This window comes from Corticium candelabrum, chromosome 9 (genome assembly GCF_963422355.1).
Source record: "Corticium candelabrum chromosome 9, ooCorCand1.1, whole genome shotgun sequence".
Lineage (NCBI taxonomy): Eukaryota > Metazoa > Porifera > Homoscleromorpha > Homosclerophorida > Plakinidae > Corticium > Corticium candelabrum.
In genome coordinates, this window is record NC_085093.1 from 2,868,146 (window position 1) to 2,895,081 (window position 26,936).

The following is a 26,936-nucleotide window of genomic DNA, read 5'->3' on the forward strand; positions in this document are numbered from 1 at the left end:
GCAGCCTCAGCTTGACCGACTCGAAATGAATCAAAGCCAAAAACTTCTCGTAAGATGCTCTCCAAACGATGGGAAGCTAAAGCGCTCTCAGACATCGATACACACTGCATGATAGGACTTTGAAAAATACGCCAAAACAGACTGGATTCTGCGCAAGTCCTAGGACACTAATAGCTAAACCCATACAGGAACCGCAAGAACCCTGCCTATAGTTAGAGACGTCTAGATTATTTCTATAAACTTCCTACATGTACAAGCTGTCAGAGCTACGAAACATACCTGCTCTTTCACGATTTCTCAACGACTGAGGCATCCGGTGTAGTAGGAAATCCGTCTCGGGGAAATCTGTCTCGGCCGAGACACATTTCCTTAGGATATCTGTCTCGGCTAGTCAGATTTGCTAGGAAATCTGTCACTACGCTGGGAAATTAGTCTTGGCCGAGACACATTTCCTTAGGATATCTGTCTCGGCCGAGGCGCTAGGAAATCTGTCACCACGCAGGAAATATGTCATTGTGTGTCTCACCCACACGCATGTGCAATTGTTTGATATTCTGAATGACGGGAAGCGCCATGGAAGAGCAAATGTACGAGCGGGTCGTTTTCTACCTTGAAAACGGTTCATATCCAACAGGTAGGCTGACGAAGAACAGCTGTCACACCGTCTCTACGTCCGTGCGATTGCCGATCCTCCTAACGATGTTGGTGATCTAGGTCTCTCGGAAAGCGAGAAGAGTGGTGTCCGTAAGAAATCCAAACTGTTCCAGCTAGAGGAAGGGATTCTCTACTTCCAAGACAAGAAACAATCGACACGCAGACAAGTTATCAGAGACGATACGACAAAAAGACAGGTGAACTCTCTAATTTCTCGGAGTTACGGGTTTCACCTCTAGTTAGCCATGCATGCCCTAAACTGGGGTGTAGCAATCATTTTTAATTGTTCGGGCCTAACGCGCGCTAAAGGAGGTGACCGCGGCACGTGACAAAGCATGACTAGCGTGCGCTACCATCCAGCTAATGAAAAACAGTGTCCCCACCAATTAATCTAATTGACCTAACTGTACGTCCCCAAAGTTATGTTTTGACTTTGCCACAAACTGGTCATGAAAAACTATAATATGATCCACATTATCGTATATTTTAATATTGGCCTGTAATAAAGACTCCATATACTCCAAATAAATAAAAGTAAATAATATATTTAATTGTCTATACCTAAACTGGAAGTTGCGGAAATCGTCTGTTGGTGTAAGTCAGTAATTTCAAAATTGGTCGCCCTCACCCTTTGGCAGTTTTGGTACGCCCCTGCTAGTAAACTGCAAGGGCAGATGACAAAATGTCGTCATGTTGACTTAATAAAATGTTTACATTATGTCTTCTCTGTATATCCAGATTCTCCAAGGATGTCATGTCACTGGAGGTCATCATCTTGGCAGGGACAAAACGCTAGATCGAGTGACAAAGAAGTACTACTGGCTAGGAATAGTAGCTGATGTGAAACAACTAGTGAGAACAAGCATGCATAATTTTTTCAGAAGGTGCTTCAAAATACTGTCTCTGCACATTTCATTTCTCAGGTTCAACATTGTGATATATGTCAGAGAGTGAAAAGAAAGTTTGATCATCCATCAGAACCGTTACATCCATTACCTGTACCATCTAAGGTCTGGTCGCAAATTGGCGTTGACTTGGTTGGACCATTGCAAGTCACTAGTAGTGGCAATCAGTATATTGTTGTGGCTGTCGATTACTTCAGCAAATGGCCTGAAGCCAAAGCAATTCCATCGAAAGAAGCAATTCACGTTGCTGATTTCCTTAACTCACTCTTTCTACGACATGGATTTCCAGAGGTGTTGATATCCGATCAAGGTCGCGAGTTTTGCAATGCTATCTGCAATGAACTTTTGACAAAGACAGGAGTCAAACACAGAATTACGTCTGCCTACCACCCTCAAACAAACGGACTGACTGAGCGTTTCAATCAGACACTGAAAAATGGAATCTGCCAGATGACAAACTGCACAGATGAAGACTGGGATTCAACAATTGAGGCTATTCTATTTTCCTATCGCACTGCTGTTCATGCTTCGACCAAATTCACACCATTCTTTCTTTTTAATAATCGAGATCCTCGTATGCCTCTAGATGTGCAACTGCATGCACACCACGTCTCAGATTCAACTGCGGAAACCACGATGCATTGCCTGACTGATGAAGAGATGCAACATGATGTAGAACTGCTAGTCAATCTGAAACACCAGTATACAGCAGCTGCAAAACGAAATATTGTCAAAGCCCAGGAACGCCAGAAAGCTTACTATGACAAGCGCCATAATACATATTCTTTATCTCTCGATCTCAATGACCAAGTTCTTTTAAAAAATAGTTAACATGACAGCCGTAAGGGTGGAAAGCTGGACGTGAAGTGGACTGGTCCATACTGGGTGTCAGAACGTCTTCCGAAAGGCTGTTTCAAGCTGAAAAATGGAAATGGTGCTGTTCTGAAGCAAATCTTTCATGCAAGTCGTCTCAAACCGTATTATCCACCGCAGAGCTACGAGCCATGTGGTACTGGCACTTCAGACGAGTGCAAAGATACCGTATGCAGCGATTTGAACATGATTGTTTTGCATACACATGGCATAAGTTCTGTTTATTAGATCAATGAAGATGAAAATGCTGCAGAAGCCATTGAATGGCACGCGGATGACTTACCTCTTCTATCCCCTGCGTCTGCATGTGTACGTGTGGATGCTTCAGTTGCATTCCAACTTGATGCGCAACCTTCAAGGACACATCAAAATGAAGGACAGGTAGAGGTCTTCTACAGTGACAGTCAATTAATCTAAAAATAATGAATGTCGTTAATATACCATTTTACACCAACTTCATATGCCTAATAGAGCACTATAGCTGTGTTTGGATATTTTCCACCTTCTGTGCCTTGCAGGGGTTATTGGTGATGGATAACAGGACAGAAATAGAGGCCCGTTCATTACCATCTACAACTCAACCATCAGCTTCATCCAGGGAAATCTCAGATGAAACTGACAAGGGAGCTTCATCCAGGGAAATCTCAGATGAAACTGACAAGGGCACTGTTGGAAGCAGAAGTATCAAATGTGACAGACGTAAATTACGGTTGGAACCTAAGAAAAGAGTACGTTTCCAGCTTGCGGTTAGCTCATTGAAAAATATCTTCTATTCTGTAATCCTTCTCTATGATTTGATTTGCCTTATACAGACAAATGAAGATGACAAAGAATGCAGTCAGACAGCGAATGAGGAGGAGAATAGCAGAGAAGAAGATGGAAAACGTAAGCGCAAGCTTGATTATAGGGGCCAAACTCAACCCCAAACAAAACGAAGACGTACTATAGTAAGTATCTCTTTGGGAAACCCTCTGAAAGGTTTAACTTACGTATTCCATGAATTGATTAGGAATCTAAGAAGAACAGTTTCACTATTTCAAGGCGAATGAGAGAAATTCTCATGCAAGGCCGCGAGCTTACGGATGAGCATATTTCTCTTGCTCACAACATACTAAAGAAACAGTTTCCACACATTGATGGCCTACAGTCACCGTTACTTGCACAGACGAATGGTTTTATCCCAGTCCAGCATGAGGGCATCCAGATACATCACGTCCCTGAGCGAAGCCATTGGGTAACTTCTAGTTGCTGTGGCCAACATATATCAGTTTATGACAGCAAAGAGGCCGGTTTTCAACTTAGTACTTCTCTCAGTCACCAGTTAGCCTTGATTTATAGGCTGGCGGTAGAAGATGATAGCGAAGACGATGATGATGGAAATGATCCCATCAACTTGTTTGTTCAAAAGCCCTATGTCCAACAGCAGAGGGGAGGTTCGGATTGCGGACTGTTTGCCATTGCATTTGCTGTGCATCTTGCTTTTGGAGACAATTTATCGACTCTGCAATTCGACCAGGCACTGATGAGACGGCACCTTCTCAAATGCTTTCAGCAGAAAGAAATGATGCCTTTTCCGCAGATGACAAAGACCACGGCTCATCGTCCCAAGAGACTTCGCGGTGTCATGATTGAGCTTTGTCGTTGGTGCTTGATGCCCGAGACATTTGCTGCTACAGTGAAGTGCCAGAAATGCGATGATTGGTGTCATTTGAAATGTGCTAGACCGATATTGCCTACTAGGAGCAAAAAATGGACCTGTGGTAACTGCAAGTAAAAATTCTGCATGCATACACTAGCTGACACTATACACATGTATATAGTTCGTGTTTGCGTTCAACGTGCATTACTGTTTGCATTGTGTGTATGATGAGCCTAGAACTTTGTTTAAACTGTGCTGTACGTATACATACGTATAGTGGGAGGCTGCAGTACAAATGAGAAACCTGGAATGCTGTGTTATGTTCCCTAGAAACGTGGTTAAATATATCATGATTTAGGCCCATTAGTAAATTCCCTGCTGCATGGAGGCATTTTCAATACCGAAACACCGGCCGTTCTGGGTTTTCCTAGAACATTCAGAGTGAGCTGCGTTTCCTAGCTCCGAGACCGATTTCCTAGGAAATCTGTCCCGCCCGATACCGATTTCCTAGAACATGCAGGGCGTGACGGATTTCCTAGCTCCGAGACCAATTTCCTAGGAAATCCGTCTCGGCCGGGACAGATTTCCTGCCGGGACGGATTTCCTGCTACACCGGTTCGAGACCTCCGGGAAACAAAATAGGCAATTGGCTACAACTACCTAGATAATTTGCATGTCATTATGTGACCATGAAACCGTATCTAAATGACGAAAAATTCCTGAGGGCGGTCTGAAACCAGTCTCTCCACGGCGAGGATTGACTATCCGGGGAATGACGAAGGCGGGGAGAGACTGGATCGAGTCTAATGGACGTCCGCTGAAAACGAGCAGTGAGAAGAGAGCTCCCACGTCAAATCCAGCGCCGGATTTAATCAGTGAGTCGCTCAAACAGCGATCCCACTTTCTACCGATCTCTTTTTCCGACTTTGCCTTTTAAACATGTCCCGGATGTAGCCTCGAGTGCACCGTGTGCGCGTCAATCTCTTCCAGACCATTTTCGCTATTTGTTACGTTTCCGTTTACAAATTCTGTCACGTGATAACCGTTCTAAATTTATTATAGCACTTAGATTATTAAGCATTTAAGCGTATTACATACAAAGAAGAAGAAAAATTACGTCATGACGCGGCGGTAGGGTCTGGCTACGCGAGACTACATTGCTTGCATTTTCTATTTTTATGATATGAGTCAGAAAATGTCACAGAGACGTCTATAAACATAACCATTTGATGAAATAGAGCACAAGTCCTACTAGACATATTTAGTTGTACAGCATCTTTGCCATATCCACTGCAAACAATACGAGTTACAAAACTGTAAAATCCATTAATTACTTATAGTATTTTGCGTTCAATTATCCGAGGTTCAGTCGGTTTATTTTGTTCAGTCATTCACTTGACTAGGACACCCTAGTAGTCTAGCTAGAAACCGCGCACATTTCTTTCATAACGCACCTTGTTATCGGATGTGGAGCAGCCAGTGGTTATTTAATTAAAGATACAGCTGACGACAAGCATCTTTAATATCAGACTTCCGCCATACAGCTGTTGTCTGAATCCAATTGAATATTGCTTTCAGAGCGTGGAAGCGTATATCAAACGTAGCCTCAGCCAACATGCATGGCGCTGTCGTGCCTACGGAAGGTCAGACTTTATCACCAGCTGGACAGCAACTGCGTTACACATCTTGCCGAGGAGCCACCCAGTGACAGCGCCCGCTTGTTGCCTGAATTCTTTTTAACTAGTTGTACGGTATCCGTAGGCGCCTCGCTTTCGTGAGTAACACGTCTAACGGAGTTTTCAGACCGTCTACTGAAACGCCGAGTCCTAGCTATACAATACGTATTTGTTGAAACCCTAGCTGTCATGGAAGTAAACATGCAAACTTCCTAGTAGTTTAGATTACGTAAATAGGCCTGGTATAGGTAGTCGTCGTTTTGTGATCGTGATCAAGACAATTGAAATGTACAGTCTAGGTATGCACTCAGTTCCGTTGTAACGACAGTGGTATGGTATTTAATGACATAGAAATTGATATCAGCAAACATTGACTATCAACAGATGCAGCACAGTGGAGTAAAGGATTGATTGTATGGGACATGTGAATAGTTGACTGTAAGCGGCATGCAACTCCTGCAGGTGTTTCTTGGTTGTCAAGTACACACAGTCTCTAGCTACAATACAAAAGGATGGGGCGACGAAAGTTCATGAAGCGTTTTCGCCGCCATTCGGTCACTTGCACGAATCGTTCTTAGACTCATCTGTAGTCGGACACGAAAACAATTTTTTAAGGTAGATCCTATCATGAAGCGTGGTCATGGGGAGGAGAAATTTGAGATTTGTGTGTACATACACCACACACACACACACACACACACACACACACACACACACACACACACACACACACACACCACACACACACACACACACACACACACACACACACACACACACACACACACACACACACACACACACACGCACACACACATCTATATCTATATCTATCTATCTATCTATCTATCTCTCTCTCTCTCTCTCTCTCTCTCTCTCTCTCTCTCTCTCTCTCTCTCTCTCTCTCTCTCTCTATATATATATATATATATATATATATATATATACCAGAAGCTCGATGGAGTACGGAAGCTGGTAGCATCGGATTGATATCAGTCCGCCGTTCTCGGCCGCACTGATATCAATAGACACAAATAGTGTAGCGCGCGTTACCAAATGTGTAAAATTTACTTTTCTAGGTACTACAAAATAACGTGCGCTATTCTAGATACAATGGACATGTCACCGTCTTGTATTCTAACTAGATGAACTGTGGAACATGTGTGCGCGCTCTTCGATCTGCTAGCAGCTCAGAGGACCCCAGTTTGGGGATCGTTGTTTGGTGCACGTCGTGGAAACGGTACTAATCGACTTTCCAGTGAATTGGATACGAGTAGTGGATTTCAGAAACCATACTCTTCCGATGCAATGATTGCTGGTGCACTGAAATCTTTTTGGTATGTCTAGATAATTAATTAAATTGATTAATAATAATTACAAAATTAGACAAATACACACATGAACACATTTAGTTGTAGATGTGTTCAGTAATGATGTAGTCGTTATTGTAGAGTTATACATTGCAGAAATTTCTAAATTTCCAAAAGATAATTTCAAACTTAATGCAGGACTGAAAAACGTGTTTGGATTGAATTATTGTGTGAATTCATGTTATTTTGTTCCTGATGTGTATGAAATCTCTACAATAACTAATATACCATATCATAGAAACATGTGTGGGTGAGTGGTCATCTGTGTATTGTGTGTGTGTGTGTGTGTGTGTGTGTGTGTGTGTGTGTGTGTGTGTGTGTGTGTGTGTGTGTGTGTGTGTGTGTGTGTGTACACATACACAGATGACCACTCACCCACGCATGTGATATATTAGTTATTGTAGAGATTTCATACACAGCAGGAACAAAATAACATGAATTCACACAATAATTCAATCCAAGGACGTTTTTCAGTCCTGCATTAAGTTTGAAATTATCTTTTGAAAATTTCTGCAATGTATAACTCTACAATAACGACTACATCATTACTGAACACATCTACAACTAAATGTGTGCATGTGTGTATTTGTCTAATTTTGTAATTATTATTAATTAATCAATTTAATTAATTATTTAAACATACCAAAAAGATTTCAGTGCACCAACAATCATCGCATCAGAAGAGTCAATGGCTACTCGTATCCAATTCACTGGAAAGTCGATTAGTACCGTTTCCATGACGTGCAGCAAACAACGATCCCAAACTGGGGTCCCCTTAGCTGCTGATCGAAGAGCGCGCACACACGCTCCACAGTTCATTTATTTAGAATACAACGAGAATACAAGGCGGTAACGTGTCCATTGTAGAATAGCGCACGTTATTTTGCAGTACATTAATATTAACTAATCATTGTGGCATTGATATTACATAAATTCTACACATTTGATAACGCGCGCTACACTATTTGTGTCTATTGATATCAGTGCGGCCTAATGCGCGGACCAAAAACATCGCCAACGGACATAATCCGCTGCTGCGCTAGGACCTAATCCGCGAAGAGAAATGATTCCAGAGATCCGAGGTAGACGCGGTGCGCTAGCGCAGAATGTCTTCCCGTACAAGTGCGTTAGCAAGCGGACCTATTTGACCGGCCGGACCTAATCCGCTGCTACACCGGCTTCCGTAATGGAGACCCATATAGGACCACGCCCATTTCTGTTGTGTGACCCGGATTAGAAGCCTCGCTACGCTCGGCAATTAACATGTTCCGACGGTGAAGGCTCTAGATGGCCACTAGGCTGGAAGACATGTAGATTATTTTAGTTTGCGTAACTACAGTACATATATAGTTTGCAGTATCTACATGCGTGCAGGTAAACGGACCGTTGCGCAGTACTAGGTAGTGTTATGTAATTACCATTAGCGTAGAAGTCAATGCATAGGATAGATGTACAGTAGTCTTACCTGAAGGTGACTCCATTGCAACCAAGGAAGGTTTGTTAGATCGCAACGATCAAGAAGTACGCAGCCACAACGTTCGTGTGCTTGGACAGTAACGTTACAAATTAGCGCGTAGAGACGGCTGATAAATCGATGAATGATAGTATTTCGGCAGCTGCTCAACCGCAGACTATGTAAACTATTTTAGCTCTTCACGCATATTAGACGCAACGGATAATTGAACGCAAAATACTAGAGTAGCAAAGAATACATGTATGAAATCGATTGTTGCAAACTCACTTTTACAAAAACAAAAGCTAAAAATCAGCTTTTAATTAATTAACATATTACACAATAACAATGACAACTACCAACAAAATCTATAACTGTCGCTTTAGCGTTGTACAGTGGCAGTTCATGCTAATTCTTCATATGAATAGTCAGTTTACAAACAATAGAGTCGTCCTTAATGTAGTGATAAGACTCTAAACGTTTGTGAGAGACAAACCTTGGCTTACCCCATCCCTCGGTTCCGATTCCAAGATTCAATGCATTCTTGTAGGGAGGTGAAAACCGATGAACAACATTCTTTCCTGTTAGTTGTTGATCAATAATTGCAAGATCAAACGAAAATGGAAAAGGCCAAACAAGCCTCTCATCAAACTCTCCAAGACTTGGAAACAGATAAACACCAACATAGTTCTCAAAAGTATTGTCAATATCTTTAACTGGAAAGACTCCAAGATGCAGATGATAGCCAGGGTATACATAGAATGGACTGCTCTCAATCAAATTTTTACCTGGTTTCTTTAATTTTGCTTGTATGACTTTCTCAGACCAGTTCTCTATTCTCCATTTGTGCACAAACTTGCTAGCAGTTAAAACAGGTGGAAGAGAATATTTCCTTCTGATTAATTCTTCACACAACTGTGATTCCACCTCTGACAGTCTACTTTCTGTACCTGCCAACTTCTGTTCAGTTTCCTTTAAAGTCTGTTCAGAATTCTCCAACTTCTGTTCACTTTTCTCCAACTTTAATTTGGTTGTTCTTAGTTCCATTGCAATCAGACCAAGATGGTTAGCTGTGTTACTATCAATGTGCATTAACAGTTATGACGTTTTCCTTCAAACTGACACCCATTATCTCTAAAATCACAACTAAGAATACTGTTTGGACAATTTCCTTGCCTGCCAGTGTGATCTTCCATCTGACCCCTTGCCAACGTTTGCCCACAAGAGTAGACGCAGCCAACAGGATACAGGAGACATGTCAGGTGATGAGCTGCAAGATCCATCCATTCCATTCTGGCACTGCAATAATCACAACTAGTGACTCTCCTTCCACACAGTCTTTCCTTGTGATTTTTCATTTCCTTTCGTATCACCATTATTCCACACTTGTTTTCACACGTTTCTTCAACATATTCACATTCCTTCTCATGAGTCTCTCTGTTTCTCAACTCCCCAACCCATTCACAACCTTTCTCACGTCGATCACATTTGATCATCAAATCCAGTATCTCTCGTTTCAGCGCATTGTTGGGAAAAATCTCCGATTTCGTCAACCGCGCCCTACACGAAGGGCAAGAAGTGTAACACTCGACCCGTGCAGGTACCGCTGGTTCTAGCGGCAAGTCTGCAAAACAATTTGTACAAAAGTGATGGCCACAATCTGTGAGTTTAGGTTCTCGTAAAACTAGAAAGCAAATGGGGCACAAATATCTATCAGCGACAGTTTCAACAAACACTGCATGAAAGCCTCTCTCCTCAGCCGCCATGTTGCTCACTAGAACACGTGCTCATGAGTAAAACGTACGTAGACAGAGTGATGCACCACTTCCAGACCTAGTCCATACACCAGTTCGATCTCAATAATCGTAGCACGACTAGCGTACCGCAAACGTGCGGTATAACCAAGCTGCAACAAGCAAGACAAACCGAGCCGCTCAGCGTACTTTCATATACATTGCAGTTACGAACATACGGGCTTAAAACTAACTCAAACCTCCCGGATGTAGTGCAATGGCAAGGGCGTTCGAGATCAATCGCTACAAACACAGCGCCAAGCTTCTCCATCTCATCAACGAATTCCGAAAGGACGGCCGACTCTACGACGTCACCGTCAAAGTCAGCACGATGGAAATCTCCACACACCGCGCCGTCCTTGCCGCCAGCAGTCCCTATTTCCGCGCCATGTTCACCACCAACATGGCAGAAGCCACGCAAGACGTCGTCACGATGAAAGACATCGACCCCGACGTCCTAGACCGAATCGTGGAGTTCACATATACGGGACATCTGGACCTTCTCGCCGCAGTCTCACTCATACAACTAGAATCAGTACAAGAAATATGTTGCAAATTTTTAAAAGAACATTTAGAGCCGGCCAACTGCCTAGGTATAAGAAATTTCGCGGAGGCGAATGGCTGCACGCAATTGACTGAAGCGGTTGATGTGTTTGCGCGCGAGAGATTCGTTGATGTCTATTGTGGCGACGAGTTTCTCTCGCATCCGTGCGAGCACCTCATCTCGCTCATATCGAGCGACGAACTGAACGTTACGAGCGAGAAAGAAGTCTATCTAGCCGTGATACGCTGGGTAGGGAAGATTTGTTGACTCTGATTGTTGGTTGAGTGATGTGGTTATGTGATCTAATGTGATCTAATATAGTTGTGGTGTATACTGTTATTCACTGTAGTATACTGTAATGTGGTGTATTGTAGTGTACTGTAGTATACAGTAATGTGGTGTACTGTAGTGTACTGTAGTATACTGTAATGTGGTGTACTGTAGTGTACTGTGGTATACTGTAATGTGGTGTACTGTAGTGTACTGTAGTATACTGTAATGTGGTGTATTGTAGTGTACTGTAGTATACTGTAATGTGGTGTATTGTAGTTTACTGTAGTATACAGTAATGTGGTGTACTGTAGTGTACTGTAGTATACTGTAATGTGGTGTATTGTAGTGTACTGTAGTATACTGTAATGTGGTGTACTGTAGTGTACTGTAGTATACTGTAATGTGGTGTATTGTAGTGTACTGTAGTATACAGTAATGTGGTGTACTGTAGTGTACTGTAGTATACTGTAATGTGGTGTATTGTAGTGTACTGTAGTATACTGTAATGTGGTGTATTGTAGTGTACTGTAGTATACAGTAATGTGGTGTACTGTAGTGTACTGTAGTGTACTGTAGTATACTGTAATGTGGTGTATTGTAGTGTACTGTAGTATACAGTAATGTGGTGTACTGTAGTGTACTGTAGTATACTGTATTGTAGTGTACTGTAGTATACTGTAATGTGGTGTATTATAGTATACTGTAATGTGGTGTACTGTAGTGTACTGTAGTATACTGTAATGTGGTGTATTGTAGTGTACTGTAGTATACTGTAATGTGGTGTACTGTAGTGTAGGGTACTGTAATGAAGTGTAATGTAATAAGTAGGCCTCTTGGTGGGCAGCTATTGTAGGATGATTAGGACGAAGTAGGGCAACTGCTACAAACACTATTTGAGAGGAGCCATTGTGGAGTCAGGGAGAAGCACATTATTTTTGTCCTCGGGTTGTTGTGCTTGAGTTGGCTTCATTCTTCCTGTTTTCTGTCAAGGTTATTTCTATCTCATCCTCTGTTGTTGTTACTGCATTGTGGTTGTGCAATGTTGTTGGATGTGATTGGTTGTTATTGGTCACTATGACGACTTGGGCACGCTTTCTGCCAAATAGCCCCATGTGTGTGTCTTTGCCTGATTGGAAGGGCCAAGCTGGAATAAGAGCGTGTGGAAAGAGGTTAGCAGGTGTGGGAAGGTGGTTTGGTGTGCTATTACAGAAACACTTAGTTCTTGTTGACAAGCTCAAAGCCTAAGAGCATTTCCATGAAAATCCTTTTGGCTGTTGATACTTAAAATGTGAAGGAAATAGAACCAGGATGTACTGTGTACTCAGAACTAAAGGGCCAAACTTGACATGTCAAGCAGTCTGAATGTCTATGTCCATAAGTATACCACATTATGTTATGCCACAAAATTAATGGCTCCCAATATTTGTGAGAAGTTGGTGCTGTAATGTGTGAAATGTGTGAAACAATTGCAGTGTGTGTGGTAGTAGCTTGTCACTATGGATGTGTTACTGTTGTGAGTCTGAGTAACTTACTTGTGGCTACAGTCAGACCTCATTATTCCAACCACATTTGTCCCACTGTTTCTGGCCTGACTAACGCAACTGTTGGATTAGTGGTAACAAATACTAAGTGACCATGTAAATTGGTTTCAGTTGTACCACTTGGTCAGAAAGTGGGGGTGTTGGATAATTGGGTGTGGGAGTAATGAGGTCTGACTGTATTCAGCTGCATAAATATATCTGTTTATTCTCTGACTGACACTCACTACATCAAGTGTAAGTTATAGAGAGATCCATTAGTTGTAAATTGCTGTTGAGTAGTGCTTAGTCAGGTATAAAACCTTAAAATTTTCTATAATTTATTGTATCGGACACACACACACGTGCACACACACACACACACACACACACACACACACACACACACACACATCTGACTGACGGACTAACACTATGAAAAACCATTGCATTGAAAACAATGACAAACACAAGATAAACATCCAGTCACATTTTAATAATCTTTCAGAACAACTTAGTCCACGATTGGCACACAATTCAATCCTCGAACGATAAACACTAGATTAGACTCAAAATCTGATGTAGAGAGATGGGATTTGCCCACAGATATTTCCATATAAAATTTAAAAATATAATTATCTATACATTTATGGTACATTTTGTAGTACATTTTAATTAATTATTTTATACTATAATTTATACACGTCTGTCTGTCTGTCTGTCTGTTAGTTTATCTGTAGTCCAATCGTCTATGTGTTTGTCTGTTTGTGTCTGTCAACGCCTGTCTGTCTAACTGCTTGTTTGTTTGTTTGTTTGTTTGTGTGTGTGTACAAACACACACACACACAACTACATGCACGTATGCTCGTAGCTCTGAAGTGAGTAGAACACAGCTTCATACTTACTAGTGGTATTATTGCAACTAAATATAAGGTCTGATTCAAACCACCTATACACAAACACTGCGTAGCTCTTATCATATTTTGCAAGTGCACTGTAAACGTACTAAGATCCACATGCTCGAGATATGAGAATATACATGTAGACCAAGTATGATTTAGAAAATGTGTATTTTTGTTAGGCTATAAATTCTTTGTTTAAATTATGGAGTAGGCTGCGCTTTTGCACTCCTAAAAACTTACCAAACTAGAATTTAAAAAAATTTTCTCTGAAAAAAGAAATAGACGTAGGAATTGTATAAAAAGTAATAGAAACAAGATCTATAGATAATATGAACCAAAGCCAGCAGACATCATTAGTGAATCCTTCCAACCACATTTCCTACATTTTACTTTTAGTGGGTTGGAAGGATTCTCTAATGATGTCTGGCTTTGGTTTACATTATCTATAGATCTTGTTTCTATTACTTTTTATACAATCCCTACATCTATTTCTTTTTTCAGAGAAAAAGTTTTTTAAATTGTAGTACAACTAGAATCAGTACAAGAAATATGTTGCGAATTTTTAAAAGAACATTTAGAGCCGGCCAACTGCCAAGGCATAAGAAATTTCGCGGAGGCGAATGGCTGCACGCAATTGACTGAAGCGGTTGATCTGTTTGCGCGCGAGAGATTCGTTGATGTCTATTGTGGCGACGAGTTTCTCTCGCATCCGTGCGAGCACCTCATCTCGCTCATATCGAGCGACGAACTGAACGTTACGAGCGAGAAAGAAGTCTATCTAGCCGTGATACGCTGGGTAGGGAAGATTTGTTGACTCTGATTGTTGGCTGAGTGATGTGGTTAGGTAATCTAACGTAGTTGTGGTATACTGTAACGTGGGGTCTAGTGTTGTTTAGTGCAATGTAATGGATTGGATTGTAGTGTACTCAAGGGCGTCACGTCTTAGGGGCTAGAGAGGGCGCTAGCCCCCCCACTTTTTTAGGGCGTGGCTTGCTATATTTTGAGTCAATTCTATTTTCAACGTTAATTAAACAGAAGTGTAGCTTGTCTTTAGCTAAATTAGCTGATTCAGCATAGATGTAGTACTGCTATGAAGGACTGCCTGGAAATCGAGGCTAAAGCACCCGGATACGGAAAATGTCAGCGGGAGACAGCTGTCACAGCAGCAGCTCTGTCAGCCTCAGCAGCGACAAGAACACAAAGCGGAAAGGACAGAAACTCCTTACCACCTTTCTAAGGTCCACTAACAACGTATCGCGGATTGTTGAAATGGAAAAGTAACACGCCAATTTTTTAGATCAAGAACTTCCCTGCAGCCAGAGTCGTCTCACTCCAAGTCTTTGTCATCTTTTTGTACGTCAAGGTTCGACGATACAGCTAGTTCTATCGTGACTGTGACTGTCTCTACTAGTACTACTGCTAGTGAATCTGGCCCGAAAGATTCTGTGTGTCATGCGTTTGATCCTTGCCGAGGTCCAACTGCTTGTTCTGTGACCAATGGCCCGTATCAACCTTGTGCAAAAGAACTGCCGCATGGGAAATTTCCTCAGACGAAATCTGGCACTTGTAATAGGTCCTTTCAACCACACTGGTACACACAATTTTGCTGGCTTGAGTACAGCCCTGCAGCGGATTCCGCGTTCTGCTTTCCTTGTCGGCTGACAGTAAAGCATAACCTGGATAAACAAGGTTGTCCAGACCAAGCGTTCGTGAGTAGAGGTTTCAGGAAGTGGAAGTCAGCAGTAGCTGACATGAGGCGTCACGAGGAATCTTTGAGTCATATTTCAAATGTTGGAGTGTGGAAGAATAGCCAACAGCAGGATGCAACCAGAGGAAGTGTTATGCAACAGTTGAGTACAGCCTACCAGACACAAGTAGAGCTGAACAGACGCAATTTACGTAAAATTTTTGAAGTAATTTTTTTAATGGGAAGACAAAACATCCCATTGAGAGGCCACGATGAATCTAAAGATTCTCACAACAGAGGAAATCTGCTGGAATTTCTTGAATATCTGTCACGGTACTGCCCTGACTTAAAACGCCATTTGGAAGGAAACTTTCACTACGTAAGCCCCAAAAGCCAAAACGACATGTTGAAACTCATTGCATCTAACATTCAGAAGAGAATTACGACAGCTGTCAAACACTGCGGCTTCTTTGGACTAATATGTGACGAGTCACAAGACATATCAAGGGTAGAACAAATGTCTGTCAATGTAAGGTTTGTAACAGACAGCCTGAATGTAGAGGAGAGGTTTCTTGGATTTTGGCCTTTAAAAGGTACTGACGGAGAAAGTCTGTTTCAGCAACTGACGCAAGTTTTGCTTGAGACGGGCCTATCAATGTCTATGGTACGGGCACAGTGTTATGATGGAGCGTCAAGCATGTGCGGGAAGCACTCAGGTTTAGCTACCAGGCTTCAGGAGGTCGAGAAGAAAGCTGGATATGTGCATTGCCATGCCCACAGATTGAACCTCAGTCTTCAAAACAGCTGCGAGAACGTTACAGATGTGCGAAACGTTCTAGGTGCTGTTTCCAGTCTCTATAATTTACTTGAAGGATCAGCCAAGAGACATGAAAAGTTTCAAGATGTGCAACGAAGACAGAACGAAGGAAAGGGCCCGCAAGCAGTACTCCAACGACCATGTCATACTAGGTGGGGTTCCAGGCACGCAGCAGTCCATACTGTTAGGCAACAGTTTGCATCAATTCTGATTGCTCTGGACGAACTCTCTGACGATGCTGCGATCGGAAGTGAAGCTCACTGTTTACTGACTGTTGTATCTTCATTCAATTTTCTCTTCTATGTGTCCGTTCTAGACACTCTACTAGGATTAATCTCTCATCTATCCCAGTACCTGCAGGGAGAGAACGTAGATCTTCAGGCAGCAAAAAGATCAGCTGATAGCGTCATTGCTACTCTACAAAGTTTCAGAACAAATGAAAGTTTTGAGAATTTCTGGCAGTCATCGGAGAAAGAGAGTAAAGCAAAAAACCTGACTCCACCAGCTCTCCTTCGAGCTCGTCGACCTTCTCACCGAATTGACGAACGAAGCACGACCCAATATCAGCCACTGTCACCAAAAGAACGTTATCGACAAGCATATTATGAATTATTGGATATCATGGTATCAGACCTAACTCGACGCTTTTGTAGCAAAGATTACCGTGTGTTCTGTGGAATTGAGAAGTTGTTGTCCGAGTCAGTCTCGTTATCGGCGCCAGATCAGTCGCTTGTGAGTGAGATATTACACTTTTACACAGGTGACTTTGACAACACTCAGTTCACGTCTGAAATAAGAGTATTTTACAATTATTCTAAACTGCACTTTTCTAAAGACGTTGTGGAGACCGGTAACATAGGTGCTCTTGCTCGTCAGTTTGTTTCTCTCCGTTGCACAGAATTGTTTCCCCAAGTCTTCAAACTGTTCAAGTTGTTTCTCTGCATTCCTGCTACATCTTCAACTGCAGAGCGGTCGTTTTCTGCTCTAAGGCGACTAAAATCATGGCTGCGAACTAGGATGGCTGACGAGCGCCTCCGGTCCCTTGCTCTGATGTGCTTCGAATGCGACATTGCTAAGGAACTGGAGAGTAATATTGATGATCTTGTTTCACAATTTGGTGCTCTTTGTGACAGACGTCTTCCTCTACAATAGTTAGTAAACTTTTTGTAATGTTGATATTAAAAAGAATTTAATATATATGACGCCATGAATTACGTCACATATCTCAGCTTCAAATTTGCGCCCCCCCACTTTTGGGACCCATGTGACGCCCTTGGTGTACTGTAGTATACTGTATGTAGTATACCGTCATTTGGTGTATTGTAGTATTGTAGTATACTGTAATGTCACATTATGTGGTATTGTACTACAGTATTGTGCTATAATGTGGTGTCTACCAAACAACCGGGGAAGTTAAGTTCGTGAGATGTCCCGGATAATCTGAACATCTGTAGGGCGTATCGATAGCTTGAATGACAACCTCGAAACATCCGCGCATAGTCTAGTAAGTCTTTGACCTCAGCTCGTCTTACAAGGCAGTGGTGACAACTGATCTATTCTCTGTTTTTTTGCCTGCTTCCCAACCCTAGAGAGATCTAGATACGCTTGCAGGAAGCCGAGCAAAACGGTCAACTATGACGTTCGTCCGGCGTTAGCTTCAACTATTTGTATTTCGCCCAACATATAGAGAGGAGCGAATCCAACCTACTTGGTTCTTGGATGTGCCTGCACTATTGCTTTCTTCAGAACTTCTTGTCAAGGTGGAATCTTCTCTTGTTTGGAGATGCAGGGCGAGGTCAAAGTGACGATGATCATGGCGGTTTCCGGTCATTTTGACTCGCGATGTAGTCGTACAAGGTGAGTGTTATTGGCATTTGTTGTAAAGCACGTGCAAGACTGTCGTTAGCACATACATTCTGATAAGGAATCGGTTGCGTTGGTGCTTGCTGGGTATGAGTTTTCGTGGGCTAATAATACGTACTTTGTTGTGAGCGGTCAAAGTAAGCGACATTCTTTTGCTCCCTACATTTTGCCCAACTGATTTTCGTCTCTTTATCTGCATGAACGCAGAGTAGAAGAGTTGCTTCGGTCGCGCGTGCACTTCCCTAAGCCGTCAGGTTCTGACAGCACCATGCAAACTACCGCCGTATCACAGGTATCGAGCTGGTCTCATGACATATGGCACCCAGATTTGGGCGTGACTTGTGGTGTCAGGGCGGTGCTGCTTCGCGCCATCTAGATATTGCATGTGTTTTCGCGAATTAGTGGACAATCGTTCGGACAATATGTGTAACATACGTGTAGAGGCTCTAACTTGAAGATGTTTAGCCGTGTAATGTGTACACTGCAGTAATACACGTAATACACCTATGGTGACTTGAAAGCAGTACATACATGTACAATATTGTGGTATACACTGTGTAACACCATAGTAATTACGTAATTAAGTGTATTGCTACGTTACTTGAAAATAGTAACTTAATATTAATTAACTAAAGTTATGAGGAAGATGGTTCAAAACGTCTGAAAAAATAATTGGCTCATCCCTACTAGCAGTGTTCTCAGGTCTCTCTGTGTATGTAGGTGAAGCCACAATGGTCAAGAAGTGCCTCTTCCTTGTTGTCACAGGGTGCTAACTGGCAGCTTTCCTTGCTCTCACACAGATCAATATCTCTCCTATGCTATGAGCGTCTGCATGCTGTAATTACAACTGCGTATCGTACTAGTTTGTTGAAATAGCGGTTTGCGCATACTGTAAATATCTTAGAAATATTCAAGCACAGTAACTGGTGTACGTAGCTAGTCTAGGCCGTACGTACGTATCGTCGACATCCGTGTGTTGTGTGACTGGTTAAATTCCTCTAGCGCAGAACCCTTGGTATCTCTGGAAGCAGTTGGTACGGAGTTTTGCACTTACACGTTGCAATACTTCTGTGAGAAAGTCTTGTATGTGTCCCCTTCTTGAGTTTTCGGCATAAGAGGCAGTCACAACAACTGGGGCACTGGGGCCCGTGTGCCAGTCAGATATTGAGGGCTTCTGTTTGACTGGAGCTACAATGTAGGGCAAAGCTCTGCCATAATAGGAATATGTATGCGTGGTTGAACTTGAGAGATCTAGCTCTGTTATACGGGTCGCACTGTATGAGTATACGGGACCTGTTCGAACATAAATTCTATGTTGTTTGGTAGACTGTGTATGGTAGTGTACTGTAGTACACTATACTGTAATGTGGCGTAGGGTAGTGTAATGTAATAAGCAGGCCGATTGGTAGGCAGCTATTGTATTGTAGGATGATTAGGACGAAGTAGGACATCTGCTACAAACACTATTTGACGATTAGTCAGAGGAGCCATTGTGCAGTCAGAGAGTAGCACATAGTTTTTGTCCTCGGGTTGTTGTGCTTGGGTTGGCTTTATTCCCCTGCTTCCTGTCGAGGTTATTTCTATCTCATCCTCTGTTGTTGTTACTGTGCATTGTGGTTGTGCAATGTTGTTGGATGTGATTGGTTGTTATTGGTCACTATGGCGACTTGGGCACGCTTCCTGTCAAATAGCCCCATGTGTTTTTTTGCCTGATTGGAAGGGCCAACCTGGAATAAGAGCGTGTAGAAGGAGGTTAGCAGGTGTGGGAAGGTGGTTTGGTGTGCTATTACAGAAACATTTAGTTCTTGTTGACAAGCTCAAAGCCTAAGAGTATTTCCATGAAAACCCTTTTGGCTGTTGATACTTAAAATATGAAGGAAATAGAACCAGGATGTACTGTGTACTCACAGAACTAAAGGGCCAAACTTGACATATCAAGCAGCCTGAATTTCTGTATCCATAAGTATACCACTTTATGTTATGTCACAAAAATTAATGGCTCCCAATATTTGTGAGAAGTTGGTGCTGTAATGGGTGAAACAATTACGGTGCGTGTGGTAGTAGCTTGTCACTATGGATGTGTTACTGTTGTGAGTCTGAGTAACTTACTTGTGGCTACAGTCAGACCTCATTATTCCAACCACATTTGTCCCACTAGTTTCTGTTGGACTAACCCGACTGTTGGATTAGTGGTAACAAATACTAAGTGACCATGTAAATTGGTTTTAGGTGTACCACAGGCACTTGGTTAGAAAATGATGGTGTTGGATTATTGGGTGTGGGAGTAATGAGGTCTGAATGTATTCAGCTGCATAAATATATCTGTTTATTTTCTGACTGGCACTCACTACATCAAGTGTATATATAGATATCCATTAGTTATAAATTGTTGTCAAGTAGTGATTACTCTGTGAGGTAGAAAACTTTAAAAAAATTTCATAATTTATTGCCCCGGGCACACACACACACACACACACACACGCGCGCGCGCGCACGCACGCACACACACACATACACACACCAGTCTGACTGACAGACTAAGAACAGTATATAAAACCCACTGCATCAAAAACGATGACAAACACAAGACAAACATTCAGTCACATTTTAACAATCTTTTAGAACAACTCAGTCCACGATTGGCACACAATCCAATGCACGAAAGGTTAACACTAGATTAGACTCAAATCTGATGTGGAGACACGGGATCCGCCCACAGCTATTTCCACATAAAAATTAAAAATATAATTATCTACACATTTATGGTACATCAATAATCATATTTGTAAATTGATGTGTATCTGCCTACTGTATACGTATATAACATACAGTCTCGTCCTTTGGTGTGTCTTTCCTAATTTTTCCTTTAGTTCTAGGTAAGACACGATCCCAAGCATCGTGCAGCCAACCTCCCCGAATTGCTTCGTCACATTCGCCTTCCCGTCTTGCCGACCGATTTCCTCATCGAACACGTCGATTGCGAGGAGCTCATACGAAACAAGATGGAATGTCGAGACATCGTAGACGAAGCTAAACGATATCATCTCGTGAAAGGTTTGTGCCACTTGAAAGATGTCCCACCACAGGCATATCCCAGGAAATCGTGCGTCGGGAAATTGTTTGCAGTCGGCGGGAAGGAATCGTCGGAAAGCATCACTCGTAGTGTAGAATGTTACAATAACAGATCGAATAGTTGGAGTCGTGAGCCGGACATGATTGTTCGTCGTCAGCAGCTCGGTGTTGGCGTATTGAAGGAACGGTTGTATGCCGTTGGAGGGTCGGATGGATCGATGAGGTTGAGTAGTGTGGAGTGTTACGATCCTGGGAATTCTAGTTGGGCATTCGTTGCGCCTATGAACACGAGTCGGTCGGGTGTCGCAGTTGGTGTGTTGGGAGGAGCCATGTATACGTCTGGTGGGCTTGTTGTGTTGAGTTGGTGACTTGTGTGGTGATCAATTTGTACACGTCTGTCTGTCTGTCTGTTAGTTTATCTGTAGTCCAATCGTCTATCTATGTGTTTGTCTGTTTGTGTCTGCCAACACCTGTCTGTCTAACTGCTTGTTTGTTTGTTTGTTAGTGTGTGTGTGTGTGTGTGTGTGTGTGTGTGTGTGTGTGTGTGTGTGTGTGTCACTGTGTGTGTGTGTGTGTGTGTGTGTGTGTGTGTGTGTGTGTGTGTGTGTGTGTGTGTGTGTGTGTGTGTGTGTGTGTGTGTGTGTGTACAAATACACACACACACACCAGTGTATGTTTCAGGGTTGCAGGTTCAAGTCACAGTGGTGGCGAGCTATGGCATAATTTTCTTAAGCAAGAAACTTACACACAATTGCTTCTCTCGACTCAGAAGTATAAATGAGTACCTGGTCATTGACTGGGGTGGACATGACCGCTGGCTTGGCTATAACATCATGCAGCAGACGGGTACAGTGGGCCTTGGTGTCCAGTCGCAAAGCTGCGCCATAGTCAGTGCCCCTGGATGACTCTGGCCAAGCTCCAGGTGGATTGTAGCGCTGGCCCTAAGCCTCGACGTAGCGCACGGAGGCCTTGCCTCTAGAGGCAGGGGAGCTACCGTATTCGCCCGTAATAACGCCCATTCCGAAATAACGCCCATGCCCGTATATACGCCCATGTGCGACAGGTCAGAACTTTCAGCCCGAAAAAACGCCCATGCCCAAGTATAAGCCCAGGATACGCGTGTCCAGACAAAACAAAATGGGTCCGCAGAACATTCGTCTCCGTTTGTGTGCGTTTAATGAGCTGGTGTCAATGTTGAGTGAAAGTGCTTGCCGCTATAGACTCATGTCTTCGTAGCAATTACCGACCCTGATGCTCTTGACGGGCTTCAGGCCGACCACGTGTGTATAATATTTAGCTTCTGCGTGGATGTTGATGCTGAATGGATACCAGTACCTTAGATCTTGCAAATGGATAATTGGAAGCATTTGTGGTATTTCTGTCTTCAAGTATCTAGATGATGACTGGCCAGGTCGACGACAGCATCTAGTGACCTAGTGACCATGTATACGACTAGGACCAAAATAACGCCCATGCCCTAGTATACGCCCAGAAAAAAGTGTTTCTTTTCTATACGCCCAAGGCGTTATTACGGGCGAAAACGGTATCTCTGCAACTGACCTTAAGATTGACGTCATTCATGAATGACGTGGAGGGCTTGACATTTGTCCATTTGTCCATGTGTGTGTGTGTGTGTGTGTGTGTGTGTGTGTGTGTGTGTGTGTGTGTGTGTGTGTGTGTGTGCCTGCCTGCCTGCCTGCCTGCCTGTCCAACTGCTTGTTTGCTTGCCTGTCTGTCTGCTTGTCTCTCTGTCTCTGCTTGTTTGCTTGTTTGTATGTCTATCTGTCTAACTGCTTGTCTGCCTGTCTGTTTGTCTCTCTCACTACATATATTTTCCATTTAAATCAAACCTTTACATCATGACTCACTGAGCAACCTAACACGAACAACAAGACCATTATGGTCCTGAAGCATACAAAATTACACTAAGCAAACTGCATTTCTTTGTAGTTTGATTGTTTGGTGTGTAGATCAATGAAAACTACATTGATTGTTTTCTGCCTCTTCTGTTGACCCAGACGCTTTTCTCTCATCACCAGACACGCCTCTTACCCCACTATCTTCTGTTTCGACTCTTTCAATGACGACTCGCTCGTTTGTTCTCTTGAAATCGTGTTGGCAATTTGAGAATGCCATCCCTGCTTCTAGTCCTGTGCTAAAGGCTATAGGCCACGGACGTCTGCTGAAGACGAGCAGCGAGAAGAGAGCTCCCACGCCAAATCCAGCGCCGGGTTTAATCAGTAGGTCGCTTAAACAGCGATCCCACTTTCTACTGATCTCTTCTTCCGACCTTGCCTGAGCTTTGACATCAGACGTGTCCCGGATGTAGCCTTGAGTGCACTGTGTGCGCGTCAATCTTTTCCAAACATTTTTTCTATTGTTACGTTTCCCTTTACAAAATCTGTTACATAATAAGCGTTTTAACTCTCCTACTCTCTGTTTGCGTTTACTGTGAATCTGGAACTATGTAATGAAGCACTTGTGTTGGTTTAGAAACACTTAATTAACTAATTGCCTGTGACCTACGACATCAATAGCTTGTTTACTGTGACTCCGGATTTACTGTTACTGACACAGAGGTGTTTTACTGTGACTTACAATACCTGCAAAACACGAGGAAAAAGAAGAAGAAAATTTCTAGAAAAAAGACGGGATGCAGGAAAGACATCACGGAGAGCACTAACATCACAAATGAGATAGATGACGACTACGAAGTGACAGAAGTTGATAATGATGTCGCATTGACCAGCCAAGCCCAGACGAAGACGACCAAGCGTTGCTGAACGCATGAAGCTTTGCACTAGAGTAATTAATATTAATGAAGTAATTGACATGGCATCTGCTTACATAGCCTCGGAGCCAGACCGCTTTTGCACGTGAGGGGGCGGGAAGGGCGGGGAAAAAAGCGGTCTGGGGACTATGCTATTGTAAGTGAGTTCGGAAGTAGGCGTAACGACTTAACTCGTTATTACGCTAAACGAGTCTCACAGTTATTAGCTATAACAATCTACTTACAATGATTTGAGAACCAGTTGTTGTCTAATAACGCGATTCATCATGTCATCTACCGCAAGCAGTCTGCTTACGCCTAGAAAGTCTGTATCTTCAGACAAGTGCAGAAGTTGCGGCAGTAAGTTTACATCAGGGCTCGATAAACACAGCTTGTTTGGGACCAAGCAGGAACTGCACTTGAAGCTTCAGAAAGCCACTGGTCACGCTATCACGGAAGCAGACGGCCTTCCGCATTTCGTATGTCATTCTTGCCGCGGCAAGCTCTTGACTTAGTCTCGCGTAGCCAAACCCCTCCCCTTCTTGATATCTACCGGCGGGAAAGGGTTTGGTGAAATTGCACATAAGCAGTGGTGCCAGGCATACGCCCACGTCTTTCCAACTAGTAATTAGATGAAGGTTAAGTTGACAGGTGATAATTACTGGAAACATTCTTCTCTCTGTTGTCGACGAGAAATCACTTGTTGGAAGGCTTACAACAATCAATGGACAGACTTTACGATAGTATGGTATTGTTCTTGGTATAGGGCGTTTAGTTAGCTACGAATTCACGCAAACTGCGCGCTAACCTCTGCATAATTAATTATTTCGACCTGCCGTGCCATCGCCTCGATCTCTTCCAGCAATCCTTGAATTTGCTGATCTAGCCTAGGAAACGAAGCAAGCTACGTTCGGCAATGTATCACAAACAGGCTCGATCCAGCTGCTTCTATCTAGTCAGCTGGTCCACAAAAGAATGTCCGACTAGTCTACACTTGCCAAGATGTCTACATTGCTTGAGCATTGCGAGAGCCGTTTCTTTTTCTTTGCTTTGCGTTTGCTGAAAAGAGGCTCCAAGTACAAAGCACAAAGCACAACAGTTCGGATCCATTGTGTGTAACTAACAATCAACTTGCGTGGGGTTGATTACACGTTTACGTTAATGTAATTATCTGCCACCCGGAAGTCGGTGGCGGCTGGCACCACTACTTGTGTGCAATTTCACCAAACCCTTTCCCGCTGGTAGATATCAAGAAGGGGAGGGGTTTGGCTACGAGAGACTACTCTTGACTTCGCCAGTCGGCTGATTCAACTGGAGGCGACAAAGACTGTAATCGCTGAACTGTATGCGAAGACTTTGTCGCAATTGCGATTCAAGAGGGGAGTAAAAGAATCCGTTTCACGTCACTCTGCCGCCAAGAGAGTAGATCTAACAGCCAGCCCATCTGAAGCATCTCTGAATCCCAATATCCATGAAAAGGTACGCTTACACCACACGCATTCACAGGTCCTGTACGCGTGCAATCGTACTTAGTTAGAAATTTTTTCATAACTACAGAAACGTTTCTGGTAAACCTGCTGCCGGTAACGGTCATTCCCCTGCCATCCGCTCCTTGTTTGCACAGAGTGCGGCTGGAAGGCGCCAAGATGCCGTCCCACGTCTGTTTTCTGAAAAGCAGCGGCGGCGTATACTTCCGAAGGGCATCACTGGCATCCCAGTGCCAGTTAGTTCGTCTCCTCAACGTCCTCGTAAGTTTATCGAAGCATCTTCCTTGTTACTTCGTCGTCATAAGCTAAATTCATTTCTTTCAGGGACAATGACTTCAATGGCGCCTGCTAGACAATGCTTCTTTGTAGAGCCTAATGCTCCGCCCACTTCAGTGCCTCCTACTCAAGCTGAGCTCGTCGTTTCTGGATCTGAATCCAATCGTCTGGCTTCTCTTGGCTGCTCAAGATTTGAAGAGACTGACGATCATGCTCCAGTAGAAACGTTTACGTCAACGAAATCTAGCCTTCAATCCACTGTGAAGGTAATGTCGCAGTCGTTGTAGCGTGTGCGTATGTAGTTGTGTAGTGTGTTGTTCTTCACCAGGTTACGTTGGTGTATCCCTCCAAGGAGAGAGAGGTGACACTAAGTGAAGACCTTCACGGTTTAGGGCGTGCTCTGGCACTAAGGAAGCCGGATAAAATTGCAAGAGCTGCCATCAAACACTCGCAAGTTTTTTCTTGTTTAGTGCAAAATATGTGTAAGATTGTAAACAGGGAGTGTGAGGCTATCTGTCGACCTTCCTCCAGAAGCTTGTTTCGAGACTCCTCGTATGAGGCGATGTTGTCTTTCACTATCAGCAGAACAGCTCAGGATCTACAGACACATACACCTACTCTCTGGAAACTGCTAAGGGCAGCCATCAGCCATGATTCCAGCATGATGGAAAGAAGTAGCAGACATATTGCACATGCAGTGATGGCTTCATCATGTCTTTTGAAAGCTCGAAACAGATACATGTCGTCTGTGCAATCTGTTGTCAGTGTTGTCCTGTTCAACTCAGGAGCCAAGAAAAGAGCTTACAACAGACTGAATCATTTGGGAATCTCCATGTCACACAAGAGGACTTTAAGAAAGATTAGAGCAATGGCCAAGAACTATAACTCTGTCATGCTGTCTTGGAAGGCGAGCATAGAGAGCCATGTTGCAATACAGTCCTCCATTCCAGAGGTTCTATCTGTTGCAGGTTCTTTACCTGTTGCTACCTGTGTCTTGCCTGCTTTTGACAAGACGAATTCTGACTTGAATAGTTCTGAGAATTATCTGTCTTCTTCGTCATCTTCACATAGCGTGGAAACAGAGGAGGGCAATGATGAGATGCAAGACCTGTCACAGAAAAGCTTTCAAGTCACAGGAGACAATCTAGACATTTCAATTAAGACAAAGTACATGTCCATTGATCGACGAAACAAGTTATTGCACTGGTTTAATGTTATTGCTAGCAATGAACGTGTCATCAATGCTGACCTGGCAACATCAAGACCTAGGTGTTCAATTTTGTCTGTCCCGGACACTGCTTTCCTGCCATCAGTGCAAGAGAATGAGAAGCTTCGTGAGGAATTCGCAATTTTGGTGGAGAGGAT

General features: G+C 43.1%; 5 protein-coding genes across 5 annotated transcripts; 3 read left to right on the top strand and 2 right to left on the bottom strand.

The window, feature by feature from the left end:
- Positions 1 to 8,978: 8,978 nt before the first annotated feature.
- On the bottom strand, positions 8,979 to 9,662 carry LOC134184107 (TNF receptor-associated factor 6-like). The gene has a single exon (XM_062651723.1). It carries the CDS (start codon positions 9,660 to 9,662, stop codon positions 8,979 to 8,981), a length of 684 nt encoding a protein of 227 aa, XP_062507707.1.
- Positions 9,662 to 10,531, bottom strand: LOC134184897 (TNF receptor-associated factor 3-like). Its single transcript, XM_062652664.1, has 2 exons — positions 10,404 to 10,531; positions 9,662 to 10,344 (listed from the first exon to the last, which is right to left on the bottom strand). Exon 2 carries the CDS (start codon positions 10,334 to 10,336, stop codon positions 9,662 to 9,664), a length of 675 nt encoding a protein of 224 aa, XP_062508648.1. The 5' UTR covers positions 10,337 to 10,344; positions 10,404 to 10,531.
- A 40-nt stretch (positions 10,532 to 10,571) lies between these two features.
- On the top strand, positions 10,572 to 11,357 carry LOC134184425 (kelch-like protein 18). Its single transcript, XM_062652112.1, has one exon. The coding sequence runs from the start codon at positions 10,581 to 10,583 to the stop codon at positions 11,172 to 11,174; it is 594 nt and encodes a 197-aa protein (XP_062508096.1). The 5' UTR covers positions 10,572 to 10,580; the 3' UTR covers positions 11,175 to 11,357.
- A 933-nt stretch (positions 11,358 to 12,290) lies between these two features.
- On the top strand, positions 12,291 to 21,537 carry LOC134184108 (kelch-like protein 20). The gene is made up of 3 exons (XM_062651725.1): positions 12,291 to 12,357; positions 14,124 to 14,395; positions 20,843 to 21,537. The coding sequence occupies exons 1-3, from the start codon at positions 12,291 to 12,293 to the stop codon at positions 21,404 to 21,406; spliced, it is 903 nt and encodes a 300-aa protein (XP_062507709.1). The 3' UTR covers positions 21,407 to 21,537.
- On the top strand, positions 14,527 to 17,421 carry LOC134184424 (zinc finger MYM-type protein 1-like). The gene is made up of 2 exons (XM_062652111.1): positions 14,527 to 14,837; positions 14,897 to 17,421. The coding sequence occupies exons 1-2, from the start codon at positions 14,737 to 14,739 to the stop codon at positions 17,253 to 17,255; spliced, it is 2,460 nt and encodes an 819-aa protein (XP_062508095.1). The 5' UTR covers positions 14,527 to 14,736; the 3' UTR covers positions 17,256 to 17,421.
- Positions 21,538 to 26,936: the final 5,399 nt, after the last annotated feature.